Source organism: Brugia malayi (genome assembly GCF_000002995.4).
Source record: "Brugia malayi strain FR3 genome assembly, contig: Bm_v4_Chr2_contig_001, whole genome shotgun sequence".
Lineage (NCBI taxonomy): Eukaryota > Metazoa > Nematoda > Chromadorea > Rhabditida > Onchocercidae > Brugia > Brugia malayi.
This window is the reverse complement of record NW_025062476.1, coordinates 9,984,917-10,002,328: the sequence shown is the minus strand read 5'-3', so window position 1 is coordinate 10,002,328 and position 17,412 is coordinate 9,984,917. Positions and strand designations below refer to the sequence as shown.

At 32.4% G+C, this 17,412-nt stretch overlaps 1 protein-coding gene across 5 annotated transcripts; it reads right to left on the bottom strand.

Moving 5' to 3' along the window:
* Nucleotides 1-802: 802 nt before the first annotated feature.
* Nucleotides 803-13,923, bottom strand: Bma-mel-11 (the record flags this gene model as incomplete). Of its 5 annotated transcripts, none has more annotated exons than XM_001900788.2 (20): nucleotides 853-889; nucleotides 1,841-1,950; nucleotides 2,402-2,560; nucleotides 2,974-3,138; nucleotides 3,459-3,710; nucleotides 3,804-3,917; nucleotides 4,304-4,430; nucleotides 4,615-4,710; nucleotides 5,574-5,771; nucleotides 6,683-6,831; nucleotides 7,434-7,713; nucleotides 8,159-8,374; nucleotides 8,632-8,765; nucleotides 9,058-9,220; nucleotides 9,644-9,757; nucleotides 10,835-11,033; nucleotides 11,272-11,350; nucleotides 11,754-11,873; nucleotides 12,119-12,205; nucleotides 13,810-13,923. In XM_001900788.2, 20 exons carry the CDS (start codon nucleotides 13,921-13,923, stop codon nucleotides 853-855), a joined length of 2,913 nt encoding a protein of 970 aa, XP_001900823.2. The 5 variants fall into 5 exon arrangements, with proteins under 5 accessions (XP_042935048.1, XP_001900823.2, XP_042935050.1 ...); XM_043079116.1 differs by having other exon boundaries at nucleotides 7,434-7,680; XM_043079114.1 differs by lacking the exon at nucleotides 1,841-1,950 and having other exon boundaries at nucleotides 803-889.
* Nucleotides 13,924-17,412: the final 3,489 nt, after the last annotated feature.

Below are 17,412 nucleotides of genomic sequence, written 5' to 3'. Positions count from 1 at the left end.
AGCAAACAAATCGTACTATTTTTCATGACATTAATAAAGTACAAGAAAAAAAAAACATGTCAGGTTGAATCTCAATGTCCTGCAGCATATTATTAAAATGACTGAAGACTTGAAAAACAAGCAGTAAAAAAAACTAGCTTCCAGTATCAACTCGAGGAATATCCGCAAAGCTTGTGTACTGGCAGTCACTTAATAAAAAGTGGTAACCTTATCAAACAAACTTTGGTACGAAGGAGTAGGGTACAGAAATATGCAACCGAAATGAAGGAAAAACAGCAAAGGGATAACAGTAGACAACAACAATGCCTCAAACATCGAAACACCACTTATCACAACAATATATTGAATTGCACAGTGCTTCATTCACAGTATGGGTATGACTACAGAGTAAAACTAACGAGATAGTTTTGGAGTGAAGTACGATTAACTATGCTTCCCCTCTTTACGAAACTAAAACAATAAGGTTAAGCAACTGTCGCCACTTCACATGCAATAGAACGTTTCATAATTTTATAGAACCAGTGATCTTTTAATTTACACATATGAACCACATATACAGCCAAGCGACAATCTTCGCAATAAATCATTTCGTTAAGCCAATTATAACTCTAAAATAAATAGGACGTCCAAGTCAAAAGTGATTACATAAGTGGAGCTATTGATCAGTTCTCTTTTCTTTCTTAAACATTATCAATTCAACTCCATTATACATTGTCCAAGAAATTTTCAATCTCGAAAATAAATCAGTCCATAGAAGGACAGTGATGATTGAAGGAAGTCCAAAAAAAGCGAACTGAATAGTTCATTTGGAGAGTTTTGATATTACACGTATTAATGCTCCATTCTCTTCCTTTAATTTTTGGTTGTCCGCGCGTAGATGCTCCAACTGCTGTAAGTCACATATTTAATAAACCTTTTTGGTAAAGCTCCTTTGTTGAAATTGAAAGACATGAAATAATGTTTCGATAAAACCATAAGTTATTCGAAAAATGACTTTCAAATATGATATCAGTTAACAGCATGTGCAGTAACAAAATTATTTGCAAAACAAATTCGTAAAGCTCAAATTCGTAAACCAAGACAAACCGAATGTCAACTGGCTTATATTGTCATTCCAAGCATGTTTTTCATGTTACAGTTTGCTTCAATCTGGCTCCTTACATTCATCAACTATTTCAGAAATAAATGTCTACTTTCCTCACAACTTTGAATAATAGACGAAGAAAAGTTAAAGTGCCGCGAATTATTATAAGGAATAATTAATTAGAAGGATTCAAAAAATAAATACAACGAAGAGTGAGAAGACAGACCTCATAAAACATTATTAATAGACTTGACTATTATTAATTACTCGAAATACTGCATTAGATTCACCGCATGTCAGAACATAGCCATTATTTAGAATACTATTTAGAATGTTAGATCGAGATAAAACTACCTAATCCAGAAATTCTTTAATGTTGCTCAGTCAAACGTCATATGAATATTTCTAAAAAAGGTGAATATCTTCAAAAATCGAAAAAAACCATTCTGCACAAGGACATTTAAAATTAATCTCGAAAAATGCTGGTGATAATCCTCATCCTTCAAGTGCCTGCTGCCATTTTTAAACTACCCTTATTACAATCCCATCACATTTGGGACTTTCATGACAATTCCGGCATCATTTATGGAATCGAAAATTTTCATCCCATATGTCTAGATTTATGATGCTTGGTGTTCTAATATGATTGTAGATTCACAAATGAGTAAAATGGCTAAGGTTATGAAAAGCGAGAAGGTAGTAGTAATAGAAATAATAGCAGCATTGTTAGCCAAGTGCAACCCAAGCTAACACTACCGAGGCCAAGTTGGTGTACTTTGCTGACGGCTCATTTTAGATAACACACGAATCAATGCTTCGTTTTCCACTCGTAGCGAATCATTGTTTTTCTCCAGCTTTTTCAATTCCTAAGTTAATATGAACTTGCTTTTAATACGTTAGCAGTGAAAAAAGGTTTTCGAAAAAGCTTGAAAGAAGTTGAACATCCAATTCTTCAAAGGATTTAAAGGAAGTTCAACATTCATTCAGTTATTCATGAACCTTCCATCTATTCTGTACCTTACACTTTTTTGCTGACATTCCTACTAAATTTTACTGCCATTACTAAAAAAGAAATCCTTTGCATTCAAAACGCACACCATAAAATAAAAATATATGGGGCGAGACTCATTATTTCTAGCTTCACACTCTTCACCAAAACAAAAAAAATTACATGACTTAAGTATATGAAAAAAGTAAGCAAGTAAAATGGTAGTATCTCACAGATAAATATGTATGTTCCTATTCTTATAACAGGAATTTTCAAGTCTTTTTATGGATAAAATGAATTATAATTAGAGAAAAGAACTTCAAAATGACCTCAATTTCATATTGCATTTCGGCAATTCGCTGTTCATAACTATGTCGTTCACGTTCGTTCATTGATGCTGATGAAGACTTATTAAGCGATGGTAGTGATGTAAGCCGTCCTCCAATATTACATTTCAGTAGTGGAATGCTATTTGCTGAATTCGATTTCTAAATATTCAACAATGCAGACAATATTAAACTAAAAGTACACACAAAAAAAGTTACTTATGCTTTATAGCAGCAGTCATTTTAGTTTACTCATTGTTTATGGTTAAACAAGTCCAAAGTTTTCTCAAACGATATCTGGATGTGGATAAAAAAGTATTTATGTTTTGAGGTAAAGGATTAGAGAAGTAATAACATAAATGAAAATTTCAATGCGAATGGGATACAGGAAATGGGAATGGAGCAGCTCAAAACAAAAATAAAGAGGTAAAAAAAATTTTTTTTCAATATATACTTAAATCCTCACTAAACATTCATGTTTATAAAAAAATCCATATATATATATATATATATATATATATATATATATATATATATATAATTATTTGTATCATTTATAATAGAAATAAAATAACCTCTAATGATAGTTCTTCAATTCGGTGACGTAGTCTTTCCGTTTCTTGTTTTTCCTTTTCATATAGTGCTTTGTAATCCACAGTTGTCTCCTGGCACTTCGTTCTGCTACTAAGCATTTGAAATGTTGTTGTAGGTGTTCCTCCACCGATATGTATTGAATTAGTCTATAACAAGTTGGAAACAAATTTTGAAAGACATAAACAGATAAAATAAAACAATTTCTCGTCCTTTTAAGCTGTGGCTAATTAATACTTTTGTATTGATGGAGAAATCAGTTGTGATCTACTCTTTTTTGCACTTGTAGAGAAAGGTAGGGAAATATGGAACCAGTAAGAGCTAAACTGAAATGAACAGCAATCACAAAGAACTCTAAGAATAGTCATACAGTTCACATTCTTTTATATAGAGAAAACAGAATCCAAAGATTTCGAGATAATAAAAGGTTTTCGAGTAATTTAAACGATAAATATAACCTAGAACATACTTGGGTGGTCCTTACTTTACCAGGAAGAGAGGTCTGAGTATAAGCAATGGTTGTAAGAGCATTATCTCTAAAGTTATAGGAAGTAGTAGCAGTGACAGGGTTTGAGTGATCGACGTTGAGAGATGATGGTGTGGTTATGTTGGCTGAAGACATGTCATTACTACTTTTCTGGACCGAGTCTTTTGATGCTTCATCACTCTGAAGATTCTCAATTCGGATTGGACCTGTCACGCGCCGTGTATTTCTTGGAGCCTGGAACAAAACAATCCGAAAATCAATTTCTTGGTGAAAAGCAAGAAATCAAATAAATCAACCTGAACCGTGCAATGCAAAGCTTTTACTTACTTGCGACCGACGACGAACAGCGGAAAGCGACTGACTGGGAGAATATGTTTTAGCGTCAAAATCTTTCCTTTCTTCCCCAACTCTTTGTTCGATTTCATGCAGTGAAGTGGATTCCTGAAAACTTATAAAAATCTCTTAAATGTATGATAAAACAATATCATCAAATCCAACCTTAAATTTTTACAAAACTCAATTAATTCCTGCATAATAGAACATTTCACACATGTGAAAAAAATAGAAAAAGCAAGCAAGTAACTATATTTCAACATAGATGTATAAAGATGAGTGCTTCTAACCAAAGTATCTATAATGAAATTTCTAAACCTTATCATAGTGAACAGTACAACTGATGGAAAAATATTTTAAATACTAAGAATTATGAAAGTATTCGCTGTAATAGTTTCTTAATACTTACGAAATCTACTGAATAAGACAGTTAAGATACTTTTTCTACGATCCATGAACATTGAACTTATCAGTAATGGAACAAGTGCTCGTACCAAAGACGAAGAAGAGTTCGTTCCATTCCTCTGCGAATCATTCTCCCGATCTTTTTCCTTGTCATCACGTCGAACAGTCAGAGTTGTGGCAACGCGCAGCTGCTCTCGAGTTACTCCTTGAGTCGATCTAATATGTACATATAATCTAATATGCATCAGTTTTAAGACACGAAAACCACGAATGACATCTGGCCTTCTTGCATTAACCTCTGCGTAACAAAAAATACGTCAAATTTAGTTATTGTATTCTGCTCTCTTTTTACTTTTGGCTCTACTCTTTAACTTAAATTCTATTAGGTGAGTTAATGAACCTGCGAGAGTCTCTTTGCCGCTTTGCTCTACTTCGTCGTTCAGCTTCACTTTCATTTGGCATATTTGGTTCCATCGGTGGTGTTGCAAGCGATCCCCTTAAACCAGAGTATTAATTAAAAGACTAACAACTCACAGCTAATTCGTTTGGGACATAATAAATTCCAGTTTTTGAAAGTCATTTAGAATTTTAATAATGCATTATTTCAAGTTAACCAAACTCTAAAGTTTCTCTCAAAACAAGCTATAAGTCCATGCGAAAACAAAGTAGAGTATAGACCAGATACTCCAAACACTACGTCTAACATTATCTTCTCTACTCATCCTAAAGTATTGTCATTAGGAAAATAAAACGCATACAATAAATCAAAATAAGATGCTTCATGCAGCTAAACTCTGAATAAAAGCAAATGAAATACACAGGTACATTAGGCTCCGGACTCGGTAGAACATAGCACTTAAGCTGGACCAATTCTTCCTTCACAAAACTCTTTGCTTCGACTATACTATTTCATTCAAATATTAATATTAAATCAATCTCAATTTGAAATCGAGAATGCTAACATTTACAGTGGTATCTATGTTGTCAGTTAAATATTTTATCAAGTAATAGGAAATGCAGCGGTTATGCAAAGTCAGGACATAGACGAATGATTAAAAGCTACAAGCTGTAAAGACAACGCCAAATGTTCATCATTTAATAGGCCAATCTAAGATAAAAACAGCTGCAAACAGATTCCTTTTTTTAAATATTTGAAATTCTAATCTTCTCCTTCATCTATCACATACTTAAATGCTACTAAACTAGGAAAACATGGCAAAAATTTACCTTTTGTAAAAGCTTTCAAAGGGTTAGCTTCACAAAAAAATGAAATGTAGAAATACTTGAGCAATAAAGCATTATAATTTTAATTCAAAAACAGTAGACGATGAACAAAAACAAGAAAGATATAGGGAGCACCTTGACAAAGACGGTACGCCAGTCTGCAATGAACAAGCGTTCGTTATTGGTTGATTTCTACTCACGGTGGCCGTAGCAGCCTGTCGTACAGCAGCTTGGAAATGCGCAAAAGCCGGATGTAGCGGACCTTTGACTGCTGAACTACGATACAGAGGCAACCATGGGACAGGTGTTGATGTTGATCGTTGCAAGTTGACACTAAATTTGTCGTTTTTTTTTTTGAAATGAAATATCAAGACCATATCTTAGAAAAAACTTATTGCAAATGAATAGAGGCACACTGTGTCATGCGGCAAAATTCATGCAAAGCAATACATATTAGTTTGTGAAAGTTTAACAAAACCAAAATACAATTATAGTACTTCCATCATATTCTCGTCTTAAAAGAAGTTCTCTCATTGAAGGATGAAACTATTACGTGAGAAAATTCGAGAATAAACAAAGACGAATCTTTTATGTAGGGCTTGACAAGAAGAAAAAGCCAAAGCTGACTGTATTTTCCAACAGCTTGAATAATCTGCTTTCTTTATGTAACCATAATTATGATTACCTATGTGTAACAGAGGGATTCAAAAGGCAAAAAATCGTGGGGCAGTTGCGATAGGATACAAAAAATAAAAAATAATATAAATACATTCCAATTCATAAACTAAGATCATAAATTTAGTTAATGTGAAAGAAATTGCTCTAACTATGACAACTGACCTCAAACATTTAATCAAAGACTGATTATTACCAAGATTTGGGCATTTAAATCTCAAATGTTGGGGACAAGAAGTTAGAAAGAACCAGATATTTGAAAGCTTTTAGCATATAAGAGATGCAAAAATAATTTTTAAAACATCCCATCCGAAACAAAAACAGCGTTTCAGTGAAAATCTAATAATCTTTGATAATAATGTATAAAAAAAAATTTTTAAGAAAGCGCAAGCACAAGCAGCAAAAGCATGAGGTGTGACTGGAAGAAAAGCTATCATTCCACAACAAGACCTAACCTCCATAATGAATAGGTTTGATCTCCGCTATAACGGAAAAATTTGCTTTTAATATCATGAAAGAATTATCTAAAAATGCAAAATTAATAATAATAATAATAATCATTTGCTTACGATTTACTGAAACGAGTAGATGGCTCTAAGGAAGTTGTTGTCGTTGCACAATCTTTTTCTGCAGAATGAATTTTAAGCCACGGCTGATTCTGCGATAAGGCAATCGACGAATTAGAATCAATACTCGCAGATCGTGAAGTCAAACTGCTCTGGAAATATACTTTCTGGTCTGTTAAAGCTAAGAAACACGGTAATAAACTGTATTTGCCAGATGTAAAACGGCTAATATATATATATATATATATATATATATATATAGAGAGAGAGAGAGAGAGAGAGACTACCAAACTACACGATATGTTACATCGATATATGATCATGTAAATTATATTAGTGAATCTAGACCAACCACTCGTTCATTCACTTATATTCCACAAATTTATAATGCACTATCTTTTCTTAATGTGTCAGCAAGAAAATTATCATGTTACGGCGAGAAAAATGAATGAGAGGAAAAAGAACACTGGAAAGTAAAGGGTAGATATGAAACTCTGCGGATAAGTTGTTTCATGGCACTTAACAAACGAGTGACTTTACAAAAAAAAAAAGATCAAACGTTTACATGATCTAAATGATTATTAAAATTATTCGTAACTGCACGACATTCTACCTATTAGTCAATTTTATTTCATCGACTAGTAATTGAACTTGGTTTCCTCGGAATAATTAAAATTCTGGAGAAAAGTAGCAGATTTAAATAAAGATTTAACAGAGATTTAAACAACCATTATTTACATTCAGTAAAACTAACAATGGTTGTAGATGATGAAGGGGAAGTTGAATTCCGTATCACTTCTGATGGAGATTTCGATTCGCTTGCGCACGCTGGCACAATCGGAAGAGGAGATGGAACGGTTGTAACACGTGCCAATCTATCCTCCACTGCTAAGCTTCTTTTTTGATCAGACTCAGAAGAAGTAACAGATTCCAATCCAGTTGATTCACTTTTGTCCAAATCGCTGTTCTTGGATTCAGAAATCGAAGCAGTTTTTTCTTCACTACAACCTTCACTGTTTGATTTGGAAGGAGATCTGAATTGCAAATGCTTACGACATTAGCGATATGCCATCTCATTTTATATTTTTCAACCACCAAATCTATATTTATGCTAATTTCTGAAAATGAGCAATGTAAATTATACTTAAAACATTGTTTCCTATTAAGCTGAAACACCTGTTATTAACTACCATGGTTGCGAATCATTTTTGCTAGTTGTTTTTCTGTCCTAGTCCAAAGTTATTCTAGTGCTTTTTCTGCCCTGAGTGACAAATTTAAAAATTTTCAATTCATTTATTTCTATTAAAGAGAAAAAAAAAGAAAACATGTAAGACCAAACTAGCAACAATGCCAAAATGCAAAAAATATTTTAACTTATATACCTTTCCCTTATTTCCATGAGATTGAACACCGCATTAAGCATGAAAATCGAAAATATTTTCATAATTTAAGCTGAATATATTCCCAACAAAGGCAAACCTGCTATCTTCAGAGGGAGACTCACAAATATCGGGTTGATGTTGTTTCACAGGGAACGGTAATCGAACTTCTACAGATGGAGACGGGGACTTGTCCTCAATAATGAAGGAGTAATCGCCTTCCTTGAGGTCTTTTTTTTCATCTCGTTCGTCCAGTTTTGTTTTCTTTGTTTTTTCTTCCGTAGACATTCTTAAAACGGAAGTCGTTGAACCAGCTCTACAAAAATTTTTGAAATATAAATGAAGGTTAAGAATAATGAGACAAACGTAAAGTTAAATACTAAAAGATTTATTCATTAAATTCCGTAATTATATAGCTGTGTAACTTAATTGCTTGAAAGTGACTTGAAAGAAATGAAACATAGTGAAATCTCAGTTAAGACAATGAGGAGTGAATCAAAACAAGTAAATAATGAACTGCTCAAGCCCGTTTTTACGAAAATGCCAATAAATTACAACTTTAAAAGTTAGTACCTTTTAAGTGGTGTATTAGAGTGTACCAATGCATTAACAGAACTGTTGGAAGTCAGTTTCAACCGTTCTTTTTCCTGCATTCCTTCCAAGTATTCAACAATATCTTTATCGGCAACATTTAATACTGTTTCACCCTGTAAGTCAGAAAAAAATCATTGCAGTTCAATTGAACGCTTATTTAGTCACTGATCAAAAAATATGAATTAGCAACCACTTTAATCTACAAATCAAAAAAAAAACAGGATACTTGAATCCTGAACTAAGATTTATCTTCTATTATCTGCTTCCATTTACTTTATTCCTACTATAGTAAACCAGCTTTTAAACAAAATTACATTTGCCCAACATATGATTTTATATCTACTAACTCTCACCAAAGAGAAAAACAGCCATATCTGCAAAAGATTTAATTTATATAATACTAACATTATTGGTAAGTTCGGAGAACGAGGCACCATTCTGAATAAGAATAGTAACAGCCTCATGCTCAGCCCAATGTGCAGCAGCATGAAGTGGGGTCCAGCCATCACGATCGCGACAATTTACATCAGCACCAGCTTTAAGCAACAACCTTATTACATCGTTATAGCTGAAACAACCGAAATAACGGTACTTCTACGCATTTTCAAGAGAATAAATGAAATGATTTATGCGCAAAAGAGAATAAATCAGATCAGGAAGAGAGATTCGTAAATTGCAGCAACAATTTCTACCAAATTTTAAATACCATAAAGCCGTATTCCAATATAAAGAATGGTAGGAAAGTTAAAATGATAAGTGTAGTACGAACGAGAAACAATGAATGAAAGATGTTCTTATAGGAGACTATGTTTTATTATTGATAACAAAAAACTGCGACAAATAAGTATTACAAACCACAACAACCAAGTATTCCTGACCCAACTGACAGCAGATAAGCTTAAAGACTAAAAATAAGCAGTTCTTTTATAAAAGCATATCTTCAACCCAGTTTTGGAAAACTTTACTGTCTTGTAATGAAATGAACAGGAACCCTTTTGCAGCTGCAACATGAAGCGCTGTAGCACCAGTTCGAGAATGCGGATGATCATGCATTTCACCATCCTTCAGCCATTGCTCTGCATCACGTCTCATTATTGCTAACTCTCTACAATACAAATTAGTAGTACAGGCATCTGAAAAGCAATCAGAGCAACTGAAATTAATTTTTCACTCAACCTAAGACATAAATTTTTTTGAATATATTCCTAGAATTGTCACATATGTCTGACATAATGGCGTGGCTATAAACCTAACAATTGTACGATTAAACAAATAATGCTGACAATTTTTATGTTTGAATATTAATAAATGTGAAAATTTATTATTATTATGTATTTTTATTGGTTCTTTTTTTTTATGTTTTCAATTTTTTGAGTATAGCCATAATTGTTTCGTAATGAATGATAGAATTTATGGCAGAGTTTTTTATATCGGAACTGGTTTGCATGGAAGTCATGTATTGATTGGTGTTTGTTTTCTTATTGTTAATTTTTTTCGTGCTAAATTACATAATTTTAATTGGTATCATACTCAAGCTTATGATATGTCTATTGACTATTGACGGTTCTTAGAATGAATGTGAGGTATTATATTTTGTTTATTATATGTTTGAGGTTCTTAATTTTTAATTGTAAGATATCTGTTTTACTTCATTATTTTTTATAGCTTATTTTTAATGATGATTTTTTTAATTATTTCTTCTTTTTTTTTTTTTTTGGTTTTTTTATTTTTTGTACGTTCAATATAATTATGAATAATTATTAGTAATTATTTAAAAATAATTACTAAATTAAATACAATTCTCAGAGTATTATAACATTAAAGTTATAATACTCTAATAGAATTGTATTTATTTAATAAACCAACTATTTAGTTCATTAATAAATAAAAGAATTTTACAGTGTATATATTATAAAATTATTATATTTGATTTGCAATCTTGAAATTTTTATACACTCTAGGGCTTTTTAGTATAATAAGTATATTCGTTTTAAGCGCGACTGGTTTTAAGCTAGTAGAATTTTAAGTATAATTTTTTGTATAACTAACTGTTGATTAGTAGGTTGAAAATTCTTTAATATGGTAGGATAATTTTTAAAAATTTCACCTTCAGATCCATCAGCTAAACTTGAAAACACTTCGATAATATAAATGTATTAACATACGAAACAAATGCATTTACCTATTTCGGCATTCATCAGGATTGATGCCTTGTCGTTGATGTTCCTCTTCCAGGGCCAAACGACAGTCATCTTCCTCTGCCAAGTCAACAGCTAATTCCTTGTCGCTATTTGTCACAGAAAGATCGGCACCCTCTGTACATAGATATTCGACTAAATCGACATTCCCACAACAAGCTGCTGCGTGTAATGGAGTCCAACCTAAAGAAAGTAATTTTCTTTAGTCAAAAAAGAAGTGCAAAAGAAAACTAACGATAATGGGTTAGTTTCATCATGAATATGAGAATGCTTATCCAACAAATCAAGAGGCCTAAAAGATGCGGATTTTTCCGCTTAAGAGATATGAACATAGGGAACAACGTTATTAACCATGTTATGAAGATGTAGAAAGATTTATGATCATTAATCTACGGCAAGTAAAACAGAAAAATGGAAAAACCTTCATTATCTTGTGCGTTGACGTTAGCTCCATGCTCCACTAAAAATTGTACCATTTTTGGTTTGCCATCGATGACTGCCTTAATTTGAATATTTGAATGAGTATTTAATGAAAATCGCAAACTGGAAATGCACTTTAGTTGTACTATTTTTCTTACTATTGGATGACATAAGCTAAAGCACTGGGTCTAATTTTCACTTCGTAGTACTGTATCCGCTAAGATTTTTGGATCTGATAAAAAAAGTGGGCACCCATCTCTCATAGTAACAATAAAAAGATCTTACTTTTCACAAACCTTCAACAGACATCACTATAATCAAAGTGGTGGTACCTATGATAATTAAAAAACTTAATTATAAAAAACCCTTAAACAGATTTTACTAAGAAAGAATTTTTTCACTATGATTTTACTATGCTTAATTCAATTATTAGAATTTTTTCAATTCATGACAAACTATAACTAATTATGAAACTGCAATGACCTGATGTAAGGCTGTAAGACCATCCACTGTACTAGTATTGATATTCGCACCATCGTTGAGTAATGTCTGCACTTCTTCCAAGTCACCACTTAAGCAAGCACTCAGAAATATATCCTCGTCCTACAAATTATTTTTAGCTTTCAAACATAAATTGTTGGTCAAAAACCTCTCCAGTTTTATTAGTGATTTGTGCTAAAAATGAGTATTCGTGGGTAAAAAAAATTTAAAGGCTTTGGATGGATCATCTTGCATTAGTTTATGGTCATATAGCTCATGAAAAAATTTGTTACCTTAATAAAACAATATAACAACTACAATCGATGAGTTATTATTAATCACAGTTTTTGATACATCAATTGACTTACAGTGAACTTGACTTTAGATTCATGACTAAGCTTTCGAACCGATGGCAAACGATTCGTTTCTGATGTTTCCCATTTCACTAACTGTTCCTGAAATAAACATAAAAACAAAAATCTTTGACTCGATAAAAAAATTTAATTTGAAAATTCTGAAAGATCCATCAGCTCTCAACAGCTTTCTTCCTTCAACCGATTTATGGTGCTAAAAGAATACCGTTTTCCCTTTTCAGTTTGAACACAAACGATCTATTTTAATTCTTCTCAATAACCGAAAAGCATATCAAACAAACCAAACTAACAATTTTATTCATCGAATAAAAAAAAACTCGCCAACCAACAAACAAAACGAACCAAAGAAAAAATATTACATAAGAACAGATTATTTAAACAAACTAAAATGAGATTAGATTAACAGTAAGAGATAAATCAGCCGACACTTTTTAACCAAGTTTTGTTCTTTTATTTTTCTGTCTTTCTGCAGAACAGAAGTGATCTGTCACAGTAATTTTTGTACTTACTAATATCAAAGACAGAGGCAATAATAAAAGATCATCTTCATTATTCAACCTATTAAGCATCGTAAAAAAAAAAAAAAAAAACGAAATTAAGACCGAGAAATAGACTTGACAAAAGAATATTACAAACCTTGAAGATTTCTAAATTAGGGTGGGGTAGGAAGGAATAATAAAACACAGTATGGGTTGAGTTCTGCAAAAAAAAGTATGTTTGGTATATCATATTCGGTTATTATTGTCATCATAAGAAAAAGTAAAACATTGCTTAAATGAAAAAGACTGCTCTCATTTCTGCATTTTTCTAAGTCTTACAAAATTAAAATCAAATGTAAAAAAAAAAAAAAAAAAACAATAAAAACAAATGTAATAATAGTATAAACCAAACGGTGATGTTCCTCTGCAGGATCCTACAAACTCACTCTAAAGATGAATCAAGTTTGCTAGATGAAACGTCGTTTTTTAGCATGAAAATATTTTTGTGCTCAAAAAAATGTTGGAATTTACAGTTGAAAAGATGCTTTCATAACAATCGGAAATAATCCAAACAAAATATGAATTATGTGAATATTATTATTCTTAATCAATAGCTACAAATAAAAATAGTATACTGATGGATTTCCCAGTATTATTGAGTCTATAAGCTATCCAAAATCCATGGATGAAATAAAACAAAGCATATTCCAAGAATGTGATCCGCAAGCCCAAATTAAAGCAGCAAGCCTCATGTAATTCATTTGTATTGAAACTCTATCAGCACTCAACTCTAAAGTGTTACTGTGACACATTTAACTTAAATTAAACTCAAAATGCTTTGAAGATCAGAAAAATACAACAAAAAATACCAAAAAAAAAAATCAATTGTTACAAGGAAACACTTGTCACCGTGATAAAAAAAGATCATAATTCTATCAGTCAAAACTGTGACATACTACATTTAACTTAAATAATTTTGATATCAAAACATAAATTATACCATAGCTGTATTAACATTTAATGAAAATTTATTAGAAGCTATAGCAGTCATTCAGTACAGTGATAAAAAAATAACGATAATTTGGTTCCACAATTTGATAAAATACTGGGTAGTTCCTTCCAATATTCAAAACAGCGACCAAGCTAATCAGCAAAGATTATTAAAAACATGAAGTAAGACATATATTCAATAGAACGAAAACATACCTTCCGCTTCCAGAGAACATTATTCGCTAAAATATTCTTGTTCTGTTGAAGGAAAGCAAAGTGGGATGCTTCCAATGCGACATCCGAATCTTCTCTCACCATTCCACTATTCATTCGTTCTTTTTATATCAAAACAACAAATATACTAGTGTAAATAGCAGAAACAAGCATAAAATAAAGGAAAAATAATTTGATCCAGGCAAAGAGGTTGTTTGATCGGAACTATATCCAAGAGATTACGACTAAACATTACGGTTTCCGGATGCCATCGAGGACGTCGTACCTATTTATTTTTTTCTCCACAGTTAATATGACTATTATCAATACCTCAAAAAGATTCGCGTAGAATTAAGTCAAAAATTACATGGAATTGATTTTTCCGGAATCAGTCGTCACAAAAAGTGTCACGGATTTGTACAAAAATAAACCCACGAAACTGAAATTTGAACCTCTCTTCGACATCTCAAAATGCCGCAACCTTTCAGTATGATTCGTTCATTACAATACTACCCTGATATCTTTTGACTACAATATTACATTTATTACATTGGTATCTTGATATATTCCCGACAATCTTGATACTTTCCTGACAAGAATAATTGCATTAAAAAATAGAACTACTATTACTAATAAAAATGATGCTATACAAGTTGATAACACGATGACAGCAAATACATCCACTTATTTCGCTACTGCAAGGACCGATCGCGCGAAGCATTGTCGTCATGTCAAGGGTCCTTCTTGACAATTCCTTCCACCTATGCCAGCAACCAATTAACAAATCTCTCTTCTCCCTCCTCTTCAAAATGATTCTTTTCTTCCTCTCCGAGAACTCTAAAATCGCCTTCTTCATATATCATCTCTCTGAATTTCACTACCTTTCCTATATATGCATTAGATATGTATGTCTGTATGTCAAAGTAGATATATGTGTAGGCGTAGTGTATGTGGCATAGTACGCGTAGGACATGTGTATGAGAACATACATACGTAAGGATACATATATACACAAACGTGACTGCACAGATATACATGTGTATGTCTGTGAATATAGGTGCATGTATGTCGTATTGTCAACTACATTACCCAACATCTTCCACTCATCTCCACACCTGCCACACCCGCCGCATGTGTCGTTGTTGACGTCCTCGCATTGCAATAAATCGCAGTACAGTCCATCATTCATCACTATTTATTTACAATTTGCATCACGATTATTATCGCTACCACATATAATTAATAATTGTTAGTATCCCTATTGTCACTGTCATTACCACTATCATTGTATCATTATTATTATTATTATTATGGTCGTTATTAATGCCTTTATCATGGGTACTACTGCTACTGTTGTTATCACGTCTATGATTATCACTTAGCACTACCGCTTCAGCACTATCATCAACGCCGTTACCATTATCTCGACCATCAGCCGCTATCAGTGCAGTTCTCATTACTGCAATAATCATTAGTATCACTGTCACTATCATCATCATCTTCTTCCCTATCTATTTTCATCATCGTCACTATCGTTACTAACTATACAGACAAAACAGACATCGTAAATTTGACAACTGTAGATATCTTATCCGCACAGTTGCTAAACAATCGATGACCGCAATTTCATCGGAAAGTTGTGCCTCCTGTCCTACTAGTCGTGAAATCGCTCAAAATATCGATTACCAACCCCGCAATCACCTTATCCAGAAAAAAAGTCCCTGAAACAACCGAGTCGTTCTAATGGGAACACCGACTTCCAGAACAGCTAATGACATAGATCGACAGCCTATGCTGAGTTAATCCATTTCTCTCCTTCCATTAATTAGTCCACTAACTCATTGGTCAGACATTTTCATTTTCTCGATATAGGGAAGCTCCGTTTAATTCCCTTAGAATAACAAATTAAATTTAGCAAGATTAAAACAATCCATAGAGATAAACAATGCAAAAGCTTGATTTGTTGAAAATCGAGTTTTAATACAAATTAGAATAAAGAACAATAAGGAAATGAGCTAAATAGTCTTATAAATAAACTGGATCACATCAGGATAAATTTACTGATATTTCCCGATTTCGGTTTAATCCATGCAAGTTATTAGTAATCGTCTGTTTCATAATAGATCTAAGTTTCAACTGGAATATTTGTTCGCTTCGCAAACATGAAATGAAATATTGTTGTGTATGTAAATGTTCGACATCTTGACATTTCCTCATTCTCATTTCCACTTCATTGTTTCTTTATTTACTTCTGTATTGATTATTCTAGTACAGATCGATAAATATTTTCCTATCAGTAAAAGTATGTTAATAAGGGAATATAAACTGAGACGACTGTCTCATTAATTTTTAGATTTTGATAAATGATCAGGGCTTGAATAATTTTATAATCCCTGGTGTAAAAGTGTGAATAACTGTATAACCGGTGAATATTAGCGATACTTGAGGGTAGCTCTCTGCAAAATCGCTGTAATTAGCTAGGGTATAAATTAAGATATGAAGCGAAAAGATGTGAGGAGTGCCGATAAAGAAACCGGTTATGTGGACAACGCAACTGTTTGTAATGCTGAAAAGATTTTTTTTTTTCCACGTGAAGAATATGATATATAGCAAAGAAGCTAAAGCTAAATAAATGGAAAGATTGTGTCGTTCGGACGAGATCCACCTGATCCTTTGCACCGAGGGATTTTGTCGAGTATTTGACTACTTCAGTTAAACATCTCTACATTTTTTGCCGATCAAAAACAAATGAATAGAAACGAAAGTGCTATTGAGAAAAAGAGCAAGAATGAGGGGATGAGAAGAAAATGAGAATAGGTAGAGAAGGTTGAGCTGTGAGGGGACTGTTCGCTGAAAAAAGTTGTGAAATTCTTTGGAGTAAAGAATTCGAATTGTATGAGTTAATCCGTCATTCTGCTCCGCTCTTTGAAATTTAGAATGCAGTTTGTTCCTTTTAGTTTGAATTCAAAGAATGTCATTATGGAAATTGCAATTTCTCACCTATGAATTAAAAAAATTTGTTCCACAGGACGAGAGTGAGAATAAATTGTGTTGTAATATGATCATTGATATATCATATCATCAGAAATCTATTAATTGGTTAGAAGTCCTACTAACTTCTTTATAATTACTGTTTCATAGTGTTTGATAAATCCATTGAATTATTATACCTAACTTTGGCATTGCAAATGCGTATTCGTACACACAAAAGGAAACTTATATAAATAAAAGCAAATGGGTAACAATAAGCAAAAAAATTGAAGTTTGATCTCGATATCGCTATAAATTGGTGAAATGTCGGATCGGAATATCCAAAACTTGGCTACCAATTCGATTTTATTTGAGACTTCCGGAAAAAAAGAAAAAAGTGCGTTGGAACGAATGTTTTGTCATCATGCACATAATGTCAGCGTCATAGCTTATTTTGGGTTTCATTGATAATTAATAAGTTAATTAATGACTGCCGTAATGCGGAGTTTCTGAAACTTTGGAAATTCTCAAAATGCATTTCATGTTAAATCTGCTTTGAATTGATGTAATATTACATATAATAAACGTTCTCATTGGTAACAATTTTAGTAATCATAGAGACTAATCGATGTATTA